This window comes from Mesoplodon densirostris, chromosome 5 (genome assembly GCF_025265405.1).
Source record: "Mesoplodon densirostris isolate mMesDen1 chromosome 5, mMesDen1 primary haplotype, whole genome shotgun sequence".
Classification (NCBI taxonomy): Eukaryota; Metazoa; Chordata; class Mammalia; order Artiodactyla; family Ziphiidae; genus Mesoplodon; species Mesoplodon densirostris.
Genome location: NC_082665.1, coordinates 131,750,075 through 131,764,458, shown reverse-complemented (window position 1 = coordinate 131,764,458; position 14,384 = coordinate 131,750,075). Strand labels below are relative to the sequence as shown.

The 14,384-nt window shown below is 45.5% G+C and overlaps 1 protein-coding gene across 3 annotated transcripts in view; it reads right to left on the bottom strand.

Moving 5' to 3' along the window:
- The window catches only part of RARB (retinoic acid receptor beta), a 466,970-nt gene that overhangs the window by 149,459 nt on the left and 303,127 nt on the right, over positions 1–14,384 (bottom strand). For all 3 annotated transcript variants that reach the window (XM_060099507.1, XM_060099508.1, XM_060099509.1), the window contains exon 2: positions 584–732. In XM_060099507.1, the coding sequence (XP_059955490.1) occupies positions 584–732 (149 nt within the window). The remainder of the gene's footprint in view (positions 1–583; positions 733–14,384) is intronic.

Sequence of the window (14,384 nt, the reverse complement as noted above, 5' to 3'; positions counted from 1 at the left end):
GAAGCTCTTTCACTTAATTAAGCCTGTTGGACTCGATTACGATCGTCTAGTTTGATTCAAAGCAGCCACATAGACTCTCTGACACATGTTCAGCCTCCACGACTCTGCAGGCTGGAATTTTAAATCCAGCTCCCCTGAATTTATGACGCACGCACACACAGTAGCAAGTCCCCACAGGCTGAAAATCAAACTGTAATTCAAAGGCCACAGGGCTGAGGAAACAGCCAGAAGATAAATCCCCATTTCAACCTTGGATTCTCTGCAAGTTGATTCAGGGGATTGTCAGTCATATTTAAAAATGAAATAAAACTACAAAGACACCAGATGGCATGTTCTAAAGAGAAATAGGGGATGCTTTTCAGGACGCCTTCAAAAGGCTCTTGCGACCTGAAAAGAACTGTTACGGGTTATTTTAAGGGCCCTGGAACATTTGGCTCCCATCAGACATTTGCAGAAGTTTCTGAACTAACTAACTAGCTCTAAGGAAGAAACAAAACCATCACACACAACCCAGAGCACCACACCGATTGGAGGTGACGTGACAAGATATCAAAGCAGCCCAGTCCTGGAGCTGGGCACTCACCTTACACCCCTCGCAGGCGCTGACCCCATAGTGGTACCCCGATGACTTGTCCTGGCAGACGAAGCAGGGCTTGTACACCCGAGGGGGAGGAAGTGGAGACGGAGGGCTCGGGACCAGTTCCTCGGAGCTGGTGCTCTGTGTTTCAATCGCTGCGGTGGAGATGGGAAGGGGGAGGAAAAAGAGAAAGCGTATTTCAGTTCGTTGCTTTTTCACCAGTGAGTTCATAGGCCTCTGCCCCCAATTCAGCAATAACATAGCAAGGATAGGCCCACAAAAAGAGCTGCCAGTGTAGGCACTGCAGGGCGACCCTGACTCTAACGTGGTATTGACAGTTTACAAAGCAATCCCGTATGCCTCTCTCGTTTGCAGAGCACCGTGGCACCGTGAGGGAGATGATTTTATCACCATTTTACCCTCAAGAGAAACAGAAACTCAAGGAGTGCAGTGACTTGTCCAAGACCAGCTGGGCAGTGGTAAAGCCAAGACACAAAGTCAGACGTTCACTGCACACCCAGAGCTCTTTCGACTCTTGTTCCCCCCCAGCTTCCAGTTCCATTAGAGTCTCTGAAATGACCTGCTTGACCTCTGTCTCTCACTTAACCAAAAGGAACTTTCCTTAGGACAAAGGAAGAAAATGCCCAAAGCAGCCATTCAACAAGGCCACGGAAAGGGCCGTCAGCACGCGGCCAGAGCTGAGCTTCACTAACAGCAGTGGAGGCGAGACCTTTGCTACTCAGAGCCCCCCTTGGACCAGGAGCGCCAGCACCACGTCAGAGCTTATTAGAAAACGCGGTATCAGGCCCCAGCTCAAGTCCAAGGAGTCAGATCTACATCTTAACCAAACCCCCAGGTGACTGAATGTACACTTAATGTTTGAAAAGCACTGCATTACATTAATGATGGCACAGCCTGACGCTGCTCTTCATTCTAGACTTACAGATACGCGAACCCCCATCTCATTATTTAACCACCCAAAATCCAAGAGGAATAGGAATTGATAGAACTTAAGATCCAGGTATTCTCCCATCCCTACTCTCCAGATTTATGCTCAATGTCAAAGCAAGACCTGGCCCTATTCCTGTAACAGGCAAAACTGCCCATAAAGGATGAGGAAGTGGGGAAGGGAGGGGCTGAAAGCGGTCAAATAATGTTCCAGAATCTTCCAACCTCCAATCACTTTACAATACACAGTATATTTCCCAGAGTATAAAATTTCCAGTTGTTCCACCGTTCACCATCTCCCAGATTAGCTACTCTACCCACTGGATTGTTCGATAGCCAAACTTTCAGCGAGTCAGCTCTACCCTGTACACATACTGTCAATCCATCCTTGTCTGAGACCTTGCTGCCAGGCCAGCCCAGAAACCCGGCAGCATCTCTCACCTCAGTTACTGTAGAAGGTCCTGCACTGGCCCCCCGGTGCCCAGCCTTCCGGCCTAGGGTCCCCTCTGCACATGCACAGTCAGATAACTGCTCCAAAGTTAAAATCGCTCTCCCTTACCTGCCCAGAGCCCTCACACGCTCCAGCAGTCACCGATGAGAGCAAAGTCAGGCTCCTTGCTGTGCCCCGCACGGCTCTTCAGGATATGGGCCTTCGGTAACATCACTGAATTCAATGACTCTCCTCATTTATTGACTTCTAAACGCTTGGTTTCTGTTCCATCTCTTGAACAGGCCAAGCTCTCGTACCAACTTACGGGTATTGTGCTGACCATTCTCCCTACCTGGAAATTCTCAGACCTTCACACGTCTAGTCCCTTTTCTCTCTTAGATCTTAGAGCAAATGTCACCTCCTCACGGGTGACTTTTCTAAATAAAAGGCCCCTTCCCATTTCTGGTCACTATATCTCATTTTATTTTATTTTCTATAATACCCTAACTAGTGTCTAAATTTAGAAAGTCTGTTTGTGTACAATTTTATATTCTACCTGTGCTACTCCCCCCCAAGTATGGGTCTTGTAAAACCAAGGAACTCAGATGAATTGTTTACAACTCTGTTCCAGGCCTAGAAGAGGCGGTGACACATAGTAGGTGGAGAATCAATAAATATTTGTTGAATTAATACATGAGCTTTTCCCCTTTTCCTTATTTGTCTTCATTCTAAGCCCTAAGTGCCCTTCTAAGTTGTTAAATGGTAAAATTAGAAACCAACTAGCTTTCACATACTCATTGGCTTCCTTTAAAATTAATTAATTATCCCTTTGGAATAGAATCAACTATAATTATTATTGTCATAATTCAGAAGAATCTTGGAATGAATTCATTAAAGTTGGGCAGGTCTAGTAGATAAATCTAGTACTGTCTTGACTGGGTAGCTCAGCACAATTGTGGCAAGGGCTGTACAGGAAGGTGGGCATCGAAGATGTCACGAGAGCTCATCAGATCAGCTATCAAGCTACAAAAGCAAAAGCATGCCTCCCCCTAAACCAATCAGCTTCACTGAAAGCAAATGAGTCTTAATGGCATCGACAAGAAAGCAGTACAAAACAATACATTGCTCTTTGTTAAAAATCTAAGAAAACAATATAAAATAAGCTACAAGGATACAACACGGGGAATAGAAACAATATTTTATAATAACTATAAATGGAGTAGAACCTTTAAAAATTGTAAAGCACTATATTGTCACCTGTACCTTATATAATATTGTACATCAACTATATTGCAATAAAAAAATCTAAGATGCTGCTACTGCTGTTGTGACTATTGTTATTACTGGGTGTCACTGATCCTGAGTCACCATAGATTATAAAATGCATGTTATTCTATGTATCATTAAGAAAGACAAAAAAGTACTGCCAATTAAATAATGACCCATCAATGCTTGTGAGACACAGCCTGATTTCAGAGATGTTAAAAAATTAAATGCTTCTGGAGCCCTGAAAAAAAAAAAAACTAAGAAAACACACGCAGAATTACTCACAATCCTTTCATCCAGAGAAAATTACTGTTATCTTGGCATCTACCCTTCAAAACATTTTACTATGCGTATAAATGTTTTTGGTCGGTTTGTTTACCTTAAAAAGTGGAATTATACTGTAGACTCTGGGACTTTGTTTAACTTACTGTGTCATGAGTTTGTTTCCTTGTCAATAAATATTTTTCCCGCAAAACATTCCATTATGATGAATATCTTTGTAGCTAATCTCAGCACATCTCTGACTATTTCCTTAGGCTAAGTTCTCAGAAGTGGAATTATTAGTTCAAAAGTTATGGCTATTTAAGAATACGTTGTGAGTTCTAGAAAGGCTGTGTCAATTTACGCTCCTAATATCAGCACAAGTGAGTTCTCCCCTAAACGCCTCCCAGAACTTTCTGATTGGTTTTATTTGTGTGCCTCTACTTCCCCCCTAGGGACCGAGCTGTGCTGTCACCACAAGGAGCAATCCCGCATTGTGTGCAATGTGGGGAGAGTGTATTTTCATGTTCTACTGGCTCGTGTAGAACAGCTAATCTGGCTTGTCTAGGAAGGTTGTAAATAGAATTCTGTTAGGTCTGGATTCAGCTGTCAGAGCTATGCCCTGAATTTCAAACGTGGGTGGTAATTTCCAAAATATGCAGCTTCAAATCCATGTACTGAGGGGGTCCAGCATCTCCCCCTCCCAAAGAGAGGAAACTGAACTGCAGGCAATCTAATCCCCGAGAAACTGAGGCAAAACACATGCAAGCGGGGAGACCTCAGAATTGAAAGCCTTTTTCTATAGATGAGAGTCACTTATAACCAAGGAGTGAATCAGAAAACTTTCCCTCAACAGGTGTACGGATGAAAATGTTCTATTTGGAAGCAATCAATAGCGAGGGCTCTGGACTTTTATTAAGGCTGTGGTTATTTCACTAGTAGTGTTTTCCCATATTTGTACAATGGATGTTGGTATGTTCAATCTTTTTTTTTCTTATAAACTTATTTATTTATTTATTTGTTTTGGCTGCGTTGGGTCTTCATTGCTGCGTGCGGGCTTTCTCTAGTTGCGGCGAGCGGGGGCTACTCTTTGTTGTGGTGCGCGGGCTTCTCATTGCGGTGTCTTCTCTTGTTGCAGAGAAGGTGCACGCAGGCTTCAGTAGTTGTGGCATGCGGGCTCAGTAGTTGTGGTGCGCAGGCTCTAGCGCGCAGGCTCAGTAGTTGTGGCACACGGGATTAGTTGCTCCACGGCATGTGGGATCTTCCCGGACCAGGGCTCAGTGTCCCCTGCATTGGCAGGTGGATTCTTAACCACTGCGCCACCAGGGAAGCCCGGTGTGTTAAAACATTTAATTCCCGGGCCTCCCTGGTGGCTCAGTGGTTGAGAGTCCGCCTGCCGATGCAGGGGATACGGGTTCGTGCCCCGGTCTGGGAGGATCCCATATGCCGCGGAGCGGCTGGGCCCGTGAGCCATGGCCGCTGGGCCTGCGCATCCGGAGCCTGCGCATCCGGAGCCTGTGCTCCGCAACGGGAGAGGCCACAACAGTGAGAGGCCCGCATACCACAAAAAGAAAAAAAAAAAAACATTTAATTCCCTGACTATAACATACCAAGTGTGTGTTACACGCTATGGACAGTACGTGGTATACTCCCTTAGCCTTATCAAGTTTGGCCTAATAGAGAGTAAACCAACAATTAGAATATAATACACTGGTTCTCAAACTTGGCTGTATGTTAGAACTACCTGGGGAGCTTTTTTTTTTTTTTTTTTTTTTGCAGTACGCGGGCCTCTCACTGTTGTGGCCTCTCCCGTGGCGGAGCACAGGCTCCGGACACGCAGGCTCAGCGGCCATGGCTCACAGGCCCAGCTGCTCTGCGGCATGCGGGATCCTCCCGGACCAGGGCATGAACCCACGTCCCCTGCATCGGCAGGCGGACTCTCAATCACTGCGCCACCAGGGAAGCCCCCTGGGGAGCTTTTAAACATCCTAATGCTTAGATTGTATCTTAGACCTATTATGGCAGAATGCCTGGGAGTGGGAGCCAGGCATCAGTGTTTTTAAAAACGTATTCCCAGGTGAATCCAAATTGCAGCAGTTTGGGAAACACGGATATGATAAGATTTGACAGAGAGGGCTATAAGCCTTATTCAGCTCAGAGAAATCAAGGGAGGCTTCCCAGAGGAGGTGACCAGGCTGTGTTTTGAAGGATGAATTGATTCCGTCTATTGTGGTTTGTAACACGAATCCTACAAATGCCACATGTGCATCCCAGACAAACATATATAGAAAAGACTTATATATGACAAGAAATAATCATCTTTGGAAAAATTTTCCCATTGGTGGTAAAGCATTAACTATTTGACTATATATATTCAAATATCCCCTCAAAATAGATCATCGTTGGTCCTTCATTTCCTCTGTGTGGCCCGTGACGCTGAGAACAATGCAAAGCAAACAAGAAAAATCTCCGTGGTACCGTCAGATTGCCAAAGCTAGCTTTAAGCAAACATGCCAACACAAGTTCTAGGATTACAACCAGGATATGGCATCAGTAGAAAAGCAGATTTGAACTTCAATGCAACCTCTGGCCTTTTTGGTAATGTAGCAAAAACATACTTTGGCCAAGTTTATTAGTGCTCCTCTTGCCCTTTGGTGCCCCCGTTACTGCCTCCCCAAAGACAGTGGGAAACAAGGCAGGGGGATAGCCCAGGGCCCCCTTCGCGAGTCAGTTCTGGCAATAAAGACAGCTACAGAGTGCCTGCCGTTGGTCTGCTCGCTGTCGTCCTGCTTAAATCAATAATCTATTAGTCCCTTTAAATGAGAGTTAGATTCATCAAATACCCTTGAGAGACGTCAAACATTTTGTGCCTTATTCCAGGCAAGCACAATCAGTCTATGGAATGATGAATTTTTTGCTCAAAAACCCTGCAGGCCCAGCAGACAACGTGTCCTGTATTAGCTCATTCAGCGATCTCAGGCAGGCCAAGAAAGCAGTTTTTAGACTTCCCAGGGGGGAAAAGAGGCTTGTGTCATTTAAGAAAACAACCGCACTCCAGCCATCCTGTCGTGATTTCAGTTCAGGGAAAAGCAGTCTTTGAGGACGAATTCAGATCTGCTTTTTGCCTCCTGCATTTATTTATTTCCTTGCTTACTTATTGTCTTATTGAGTTTTGTTTAGTGACTGCATCCCCAACAAGCAGCAACCTCCAAGGTGGCATCCAAACTGCTAACCAGATGCGCTGCCTTGTTTGTCAGGGAATGGCCAAGACAGGAACTTCTGTTGCCCGGGCGAGATAGATGTTCGGCTCCATGGGTTCCTGCCCAGAGGAGAGTCAGCACCAGAAGCGCTGAGGGGGCTTCTCTGGGCTGCCCACTGGCCAAAGGAGACACCGATCCAAAACCTGCACTGACAGAAGCTTCCAGCCCACATTTTAAACCTCTCCAACCCCGCAACTCAAAGGTGGCTGTCACTAGGGCACCCAAAGCTAGAATCACCTTCCTTGCCGAAAAATTCATTACAGGTCTTGTTTGCCTTTAAACTAATGCTCCTCAAAGTGTGGTCCAGACCAGCAACCAGCAGCAGAATTCCGGGGTAGGGAGGAAGCCATTTGCTTTAAATTAGTGGTTTTCAGACTATCTATGGTAAAGGACCTTTTTTTTTTCTCTTCTCATAGATTAATAAAATCAATAAAAACAAATCACTAAGACACTCAAAATGAATCTCCAGAAAAAAGGAACTAAGAAAAAGATGCTCAAAACACAAGCTACAACTTAAGGAGGGAAAAAAAAGGATCTTATAGACGTAAAATTCCTCTGCCAAATTTCTGTACAAGTTTCTAAGCATTGGCTCTCACGGCTGCCCTATCTCCTCGAGTACTGGCAGTGGGCCGCAGAGCAACTGGCCGGGGCCGCAGCTGGCACTCTGAGAAGCACTGCTCTGAAGGACTCTATAAACTCGAAGGCTGTTTGCAGACAAAACAAAAGCAAACCAGAGGAACTCTCCACCAACCGAGACACCGCACAAAAGCAGAATACCGGCACTCCCAAGTGACACAGCCTTCTTAAACACTGCCACAACTCTGGGGGGTTAATTCACTCCCAAAATAAAAGCAAAATAATAATAATAATAATAATGTTGCCTGTTAAGAAGACTTGGCACTTGCAAATTAACTCACCTGAGAAAACACAGTATAAATGTTCTTGTTGTTACAACACACCTGAGTGTCACTTAAACACACGGAAAGCCTCTAACAATAGCGCCCTTCACAATTCCTAACATGCTTGGCATTTTTCTAAAGGTTAGATTAAGTAGCAGATAACATTTTTAAGAGAAGGCCCAGTATACTATGTTTTTCTTTGTGAGAACTAATTTATGGCGGGCTAAGCCATGCTGACAGACTTCAGGATTTTAGAGGCGGTCAGGCAGGCATCCTGCATAATGAAAGCCCTGCCTTTTCGCTAGAACTTTCGATGATTAAGACAGCATTTTAATGCACTCTCTGGGTAAAAGAGCCTTAAAAGAAAAAGGAGTTGTAAAGCAAAAGGCATTTCCTGCACGGCCCCGGGGGAATTTTGAGCCCTGAGCTCCGGGACCCGGTGGGAGGGAGTAATTTCAGCTAATTAACGGAGACTAGCAAAGTGTTGCATTTGGTCACAACATTTAGTTGGGTTTCATTTTTGTTGGCACGGAGGAGAGCCGGTCTGGATTTCCCCCCCACTCTTTCTGAGGATTCACTGCAGGATCGCAAGGCCCACAGCTCTCATACGTTAGGGAGAAAGTCAAAGGAAACGCCAAAGTTCAACCAAAGTACAAGTAATTAGAACCAGATTCTCCGCTGCGGGCGTGTGCGCATGCGCGCGCGCGCGCACGTGGACCTTTATTGAAATATCATTTACATGCCTCCAACCATGAGCGTGGGACTAGGGACCTCCGTACTGCCGCTCATTTAATTTTCCAGTCTCCTCCAGTCTCCTCCAGTGTGTGTGTGTGTGCGTGTGTGTGCGTGTGTGTGTGTTTTGCGGGGCGGGGGGGGAATCTTGCTTTTAATCATCTTTCAGGAGAAGCGGTTTGTTTCCACACACAGGGGATTTTGCAAATCTGTGAATCGCATTTTGAAATTAGGTAATTGCCAAACAAGAAAAACTCTGCTTTGAAATGGTCTTGACTCACTCTGCTGCTGGCTTTGTTATTACTGAGAAGCTCCAAGATTAGTCCCGGGTCTGGGGGAGGGGAGGAAAACTGCGTGGCGGGCTCTGGCAGTCTTGACTCAGTAACCTGCCCGTGACCCTGAAGGAGTGTGTGTTTGCCCGGGTCACCCGGGATCCTGGCCGAGGGCTGGGGCCAGGTTATGAGAATCCCTGCTGACCACACATGCAACAGGTGCTGAGGACAGGCAGGGGACAAAAGAAGGGCCAGGAAGACTGCTTTTTAAGTCCTTCAAGAAAGCCTTGCTTTCCAAAGTGCGGTCCCGGGCTCGCACCATCAGCACCACCTGGGAACCGGGTCAAACGCAGGCTCCCACTCCCCTCCACTCTCCACCCCCCAGAAATGCCCGCCGAATCCCAACAGGCATCTTAACAAAATCCCCAGATAATTCCCATGCACACTAGCAACATTCGAGACACCTTGACATAAAAATGTCTTGTTGCTCCCCTAACCTCCCCGGAACCCCAATCTGCTGAGTCAGTTTGGCACCGTTGACTCTGTCGGCCTCCCCACTTTGCTCAGGTCCTCACTAAATGCGCTCCTTGTTGAGCACTTAATACCTTAAGAGCTCCAGGCTGCGCGGTGTTTACGCTCCCCAGAAGCCTGCGTCCGCTCCCATGGAATTTCGGCAGTGGATTTTAGTTGGCAGAAGGGGTCAGGGTTGCACCGGAAGAGCTGAACTAACAGCAGCTACCATTTACTGAGCACTTACTAACTGCCCAGGACTGCGCCAAAGGCTTAGTATTGACACCGTGAACTCACTGACTCTTCCCCAGAACCGAAGGGGACAGCGGGGCTGGGGAACCCCGCACCTTAGAACTGGAAAATTTAAACAACACACTACTCGCAGCCTTTGAGAAAGAGATTTATTTATGTTTTAACTGGGGTGGCGTTGTTTTACAATGTCGTGTTAGTTTCCACTGTTCCAGCGAAGTGGAGTTCCCTGTGCTATACAGCAGGTTCTTATTAGTGGTCTATTTTATTAAAAGAGATTTAAATTGCTGAATATATATTACTTTTACTTCACTCAAACCCACAGCTTTTTAACTTCTCATCTTCCACCTCCTTAGGAAGTAAATCACTGGGGGTGGTCCGGTCGGGCCTATTTACTCATATTTGAGAACTGCAGGATTGTGTATCTCCCTTTCTTTTCATTCACGGTTATAATTTTCCAAACACTGATTTGATTCAAGACATGGTTAAATTTGACAAGATAGTTTGGGCCTTCAAAAGAGAGACAGGGAGGCTGAGGACCCACTAATCACTCTGTATTGCAGCTACACCTGTCTGGGCTCTCGGCCAGCAGCAGAAATTATTCCTGAGACCGACTTTTACCATAGGAAGTGCTGTCATATTTTCCTAAGGGACAATGACACGTTCAACACCTACATTTCATTTTTATAATATGCTTTCTTGCTCCAAGGAACATGGTCGAAAATTATGTCATAGGTTGTTTTAGGTGACGTTTGTAACAGACGATGCTTTAGATCACAATTTTCTAGGACATACTAAGATAGCTTATGACAGGTTCAAATAAATTCTCCCTTAAAATCACTTAATGGGCTGACACATCTAACTACTTATTAATGATGTGAACTGAGAGGCATCCGAAATGGAAGGCGTTAAGTGAACAAATGCTGTAACCCGCCTCAGGAGTCGCGTGCAGATGAAGCTAATTACACCGCAATACCAAGGTCCCTGATGAGCTTATCTCCACACCAAATGATTCAGTCCCATATTCCACTTCCAATCAGGATTTCCAAAATTCTTAAAAAGCAATTATTGCACTAACAAATGACATTCTATTATCTGTTCAAATTTCCTGCACCTATAGTGGATTAAAACAGGAGCACTAAAATGTTTATCATTTCAGATACACAATTCTTTGCTTATATACTGTAAATATATTTGAAAATCACATTGGTACCAGTCCTTACAGAAACCAGGGGGGATACTGTGGTGGAATATTTTTAAAAGATGATGAAATTACTCTTTGTCACATGGGAATTTTTGCCATTCTTCTGAGATCTGAGAAAGTTCAAGGGTAAAGACACCAGAATGTAACCTCTTTCGCAACAAAGTAATGTTCTACTTACTCAGTTATACTTTGCTGCAAAGAAGTGTTTTTTGTTTTATTTGATTGATATTTTACAGGTAGACACTCACACTAGTGGCCTCAAAAAGTTCTGAAACCAATTTAATCCTCATTGTGTGAGTTTCCTTTGTTCCTAAAAAGAACTAAAATGCCCTGAACCTGCAGAAAACTGTGTGAGGAAGTGATGGGACGGCATGGGCTTTTCTCCAGATGGACCTGGATTTGAATCCCTCTTCTGACACTTACTATGTTAGTGACCATAGAGTTTTCGTTCCTTCTCTGAGTCCTAGTGTCTCCTAGGACAATGCAGACGATCCTAGAATTCCTGTTGGTGAACGAGAGACATTGTTTGCAACTTGCCTGGCACACGATGTTTCGTAAGTGATGGTCAACCCAGAACCCCCATCCTCCCACATTTCCCTTCCACCTTCCTTAATCTTGGACAGTGGCTCTTAACCAACACTGATTTTGCCCCCCAAGAGACATCTGGCAATGTCTGGAGAGATTCTAGCTGTCGTAACTGGGGGCGACTACTGACATTTAGTGGGTAGAGGCCAACGATGCTACTAAACATCCCACAGTGTACCCCAATGTTCACTGCAAGCACTATTCACAGTAGCCAGGACATGGAAGCAACCTAAATGTCCATCAACAGATGAATGGATAAAGAAGATGTGGTACATATATACAATGGAATACTACTCAGCCATAAAAAGGGACGAACTTGGGTCATTTGTAGAGACGTGGATGCATCTAGAGACTGTCATACAGAGTGAAGTAAGTTAGAGAAAGAGAAATTTTGTATGACATACATGTGAAATCTAAAAAACTGGTACAAATGAACCTATTTACAAAACAGAGAGAGAGTCACAGATGTAGAAAACAAACTTATGGTTACCGAGAGGGAAAGGGCTGGAGGGATAAACTGGGAGACTGGGATTGACATATACACACTACTATATATAAGACAGATAATTAATAAGGACCTACTGAATAGCACAGGGAACTCTACTCAATACTCTATAATGACCTATACGGGAAAAGAGTCTAAAAAAAATGGATATATGGGGACTTCCCTGGCGGTCCAGTGGTTGGGACTTTGCCTTCCCATGCAGGGGGTGTGGGTTCAATCCCTGGTTGGGGAGCTAAGATCCCACATGCCTCGCAGCCAAAAAACCAAAACACAAAACAGAAGCAATATTGTAACAAATTCAATAAAGACTTTAAAAATGGAAAAAAAAACCAAGAATGGCTATATGTATAACTGATTCATTTTGCTGTACACCTGAAATTACCACATTGTAAATCAACTATACACCAATAAAAATTAAAAAATAAAACAAAATAATATAAAATAAACAACAAGGTTGTCCTGTATAGCACAGGGAACTATATTCAATATCCTGTAATAAACCATAATGGAAAAGAATATGGTAAAGAACAGATATATGTGTATGTAAAACTGATTCACTTTGCTGTACACCTGAAACTAACAACACTGTAAATCAACTATACGCCAATAAAAATTAAGCAAAAACAAACAAAAAACATCCCACAGTGCACAGGACAGCTCCCTCCCCCTCCCCAGACAACAACGATGAACTGTCTGGCCCAAATTAGAAACAGTGCTGAGGTTGAAAAACCCTGCTCTAGGGTAAGGACACTACTTGTGAGAAGACTTTAGGACAAAAAAACAACTTCTTGGAGCATGGGAGACAGAGGCGGGAGCTCAGTGCCTGACGCTGTCTCTTACTACGGTCACTTCACCTTCCTGAGCCTCAGTTTCCTAACCTGAGAAATCGGGATGACAAGTGTGTGTACCACACTGCAGGGTTTACACACTATAAACGACACAACTCTATATTCGAGGACTTGTTTGTTATTTGGGAACAGGTGGGTGAGCCATATCTTGATGTGACTAATGCCTTAGAAGATGATGGGAAATTCTATAGAGTCAAGTCAAACAAAAACAATAGGACAAGGACTTCCCTGGCGGCACAGTGGTTAAGAATCCGCCTGCCCATGCAGGGGACATGGGTTCGAGCTCTGGTCGGGGAAGATCCCACATGCCGTGGAGCAACTAAGCCCGTGAGCCACAACTACTAAGCCTGCGCTCTAGAGCCCACGAGCCACAACTACTGAAGCCCGTGTGCCTAGAGCCCGTGCTCCGCAACAAGAGAAGCCACCGCAATGAGAAGCCCGCACACCGCAACAAAGAGCAGCCCCCGCCCACCGCAACTAGAGAAAGCCTGTGTGCAGCAACGAAGACCCAACGCAGCCAAAAATAAATTAAATAAATTAATTAATTTAAGAAAAAAGAAGAATACGACAACAGTATTAACAGCGACAATCACGGGGCATCTACCGTGGGCTAGCTGCCACCCCCATTCTGTTCTAAGCATTTGACATATATTAATTCATTTGACCCCCATAACAGCCCTATGAGAGACCTTGTCTTAGTATCGCTAAAAAATACTTCCAGGCAAGAAACTGGAGGCACAGGCTGGTGAGGGAACTGGCTCGAGGCCATCCAGAGGGGAGCAGATAAGCAGGAATTGGCAGGCACGTGGTCTTGGGCTCAAGAGAATGGGTGTGACCCCGGGGATGACATCCTGTCTTGTGATCCTGCACAACTTCTCTGGCAAGAAGCTGGTAGAGTCCCTGGCAGCAAGTCTGAGAAAGTACAGACCACGTCAAGCAGACCCACGCAGTCATCCTGTCATAAGGAGCAAAAGTAAAACTGGAAAACTAAAAAGGAAAGAAGCTAAAGGGACAGAAAGAATGCCCTTTCTTCTTTCCAGTCAAAGCAATAAAGTAGGAAAGTCCCCAGAGGCAAACGCAGGAATGAGGAGGCACACACCCCTGGTCCACGAAGCCCTCCCGCACCTTCCCTGCCGAGAAAGCAGCCCCAGCGGGCCGGGCGGCAGCAGCTCAGACCAGGTTCCAAGGGCCTCTGGCGGCGGCCCAAGGGTGTGTAACTCCACGCTGTCAGGCGGTGTGGGTAACTCAGGCCACATGTGGCCCGCCCCACCGCCAGCTTCGGGGCTTTGCTGGGCGGCGAGAGGAGGGCTCGGGTCCCCCTCCCCGGGCTGCTTCTCCAGCTTTCACCAGTGGGCCACTTACACTCCCTCAACTAGAATGGATCTGGCACAAGAACGCAACCCGAAGTTGTGCGCTGGCTCTTCTGTCCCGGTCTGCAGGGTTGGGATGCCTCAGGAAGACCTGGATCACTCCCTCCCAAGAGGACCAGGGTATGGGGGGCAACCAGAAGCATCCCCACCGAACCTTCTGGTGGACTAACATGACAACTGCGTTAGTGCTGGAGATGAGCATCACACACCAGCTCAAAAGGACCCACTGGGGATATTTTAGTGCAAAAGATTCTTAATTGTCTACATGGAATTGTTCAGATTATAGACAGAAATGCTCTAACACGGTGGATTTTTTTTCTTCCTTCATAACAGTGATTTCTCACTATTTCCTGATGCGAGAAGGATGACAGTGTCAAAGTGCTTTCATTTTAGTTCTTAAAAAAGAAACTGCTAAACAAACTGATGGTTACCAAAGGGTGAAACGCTGGTGGGAGGGATAAATCAGGA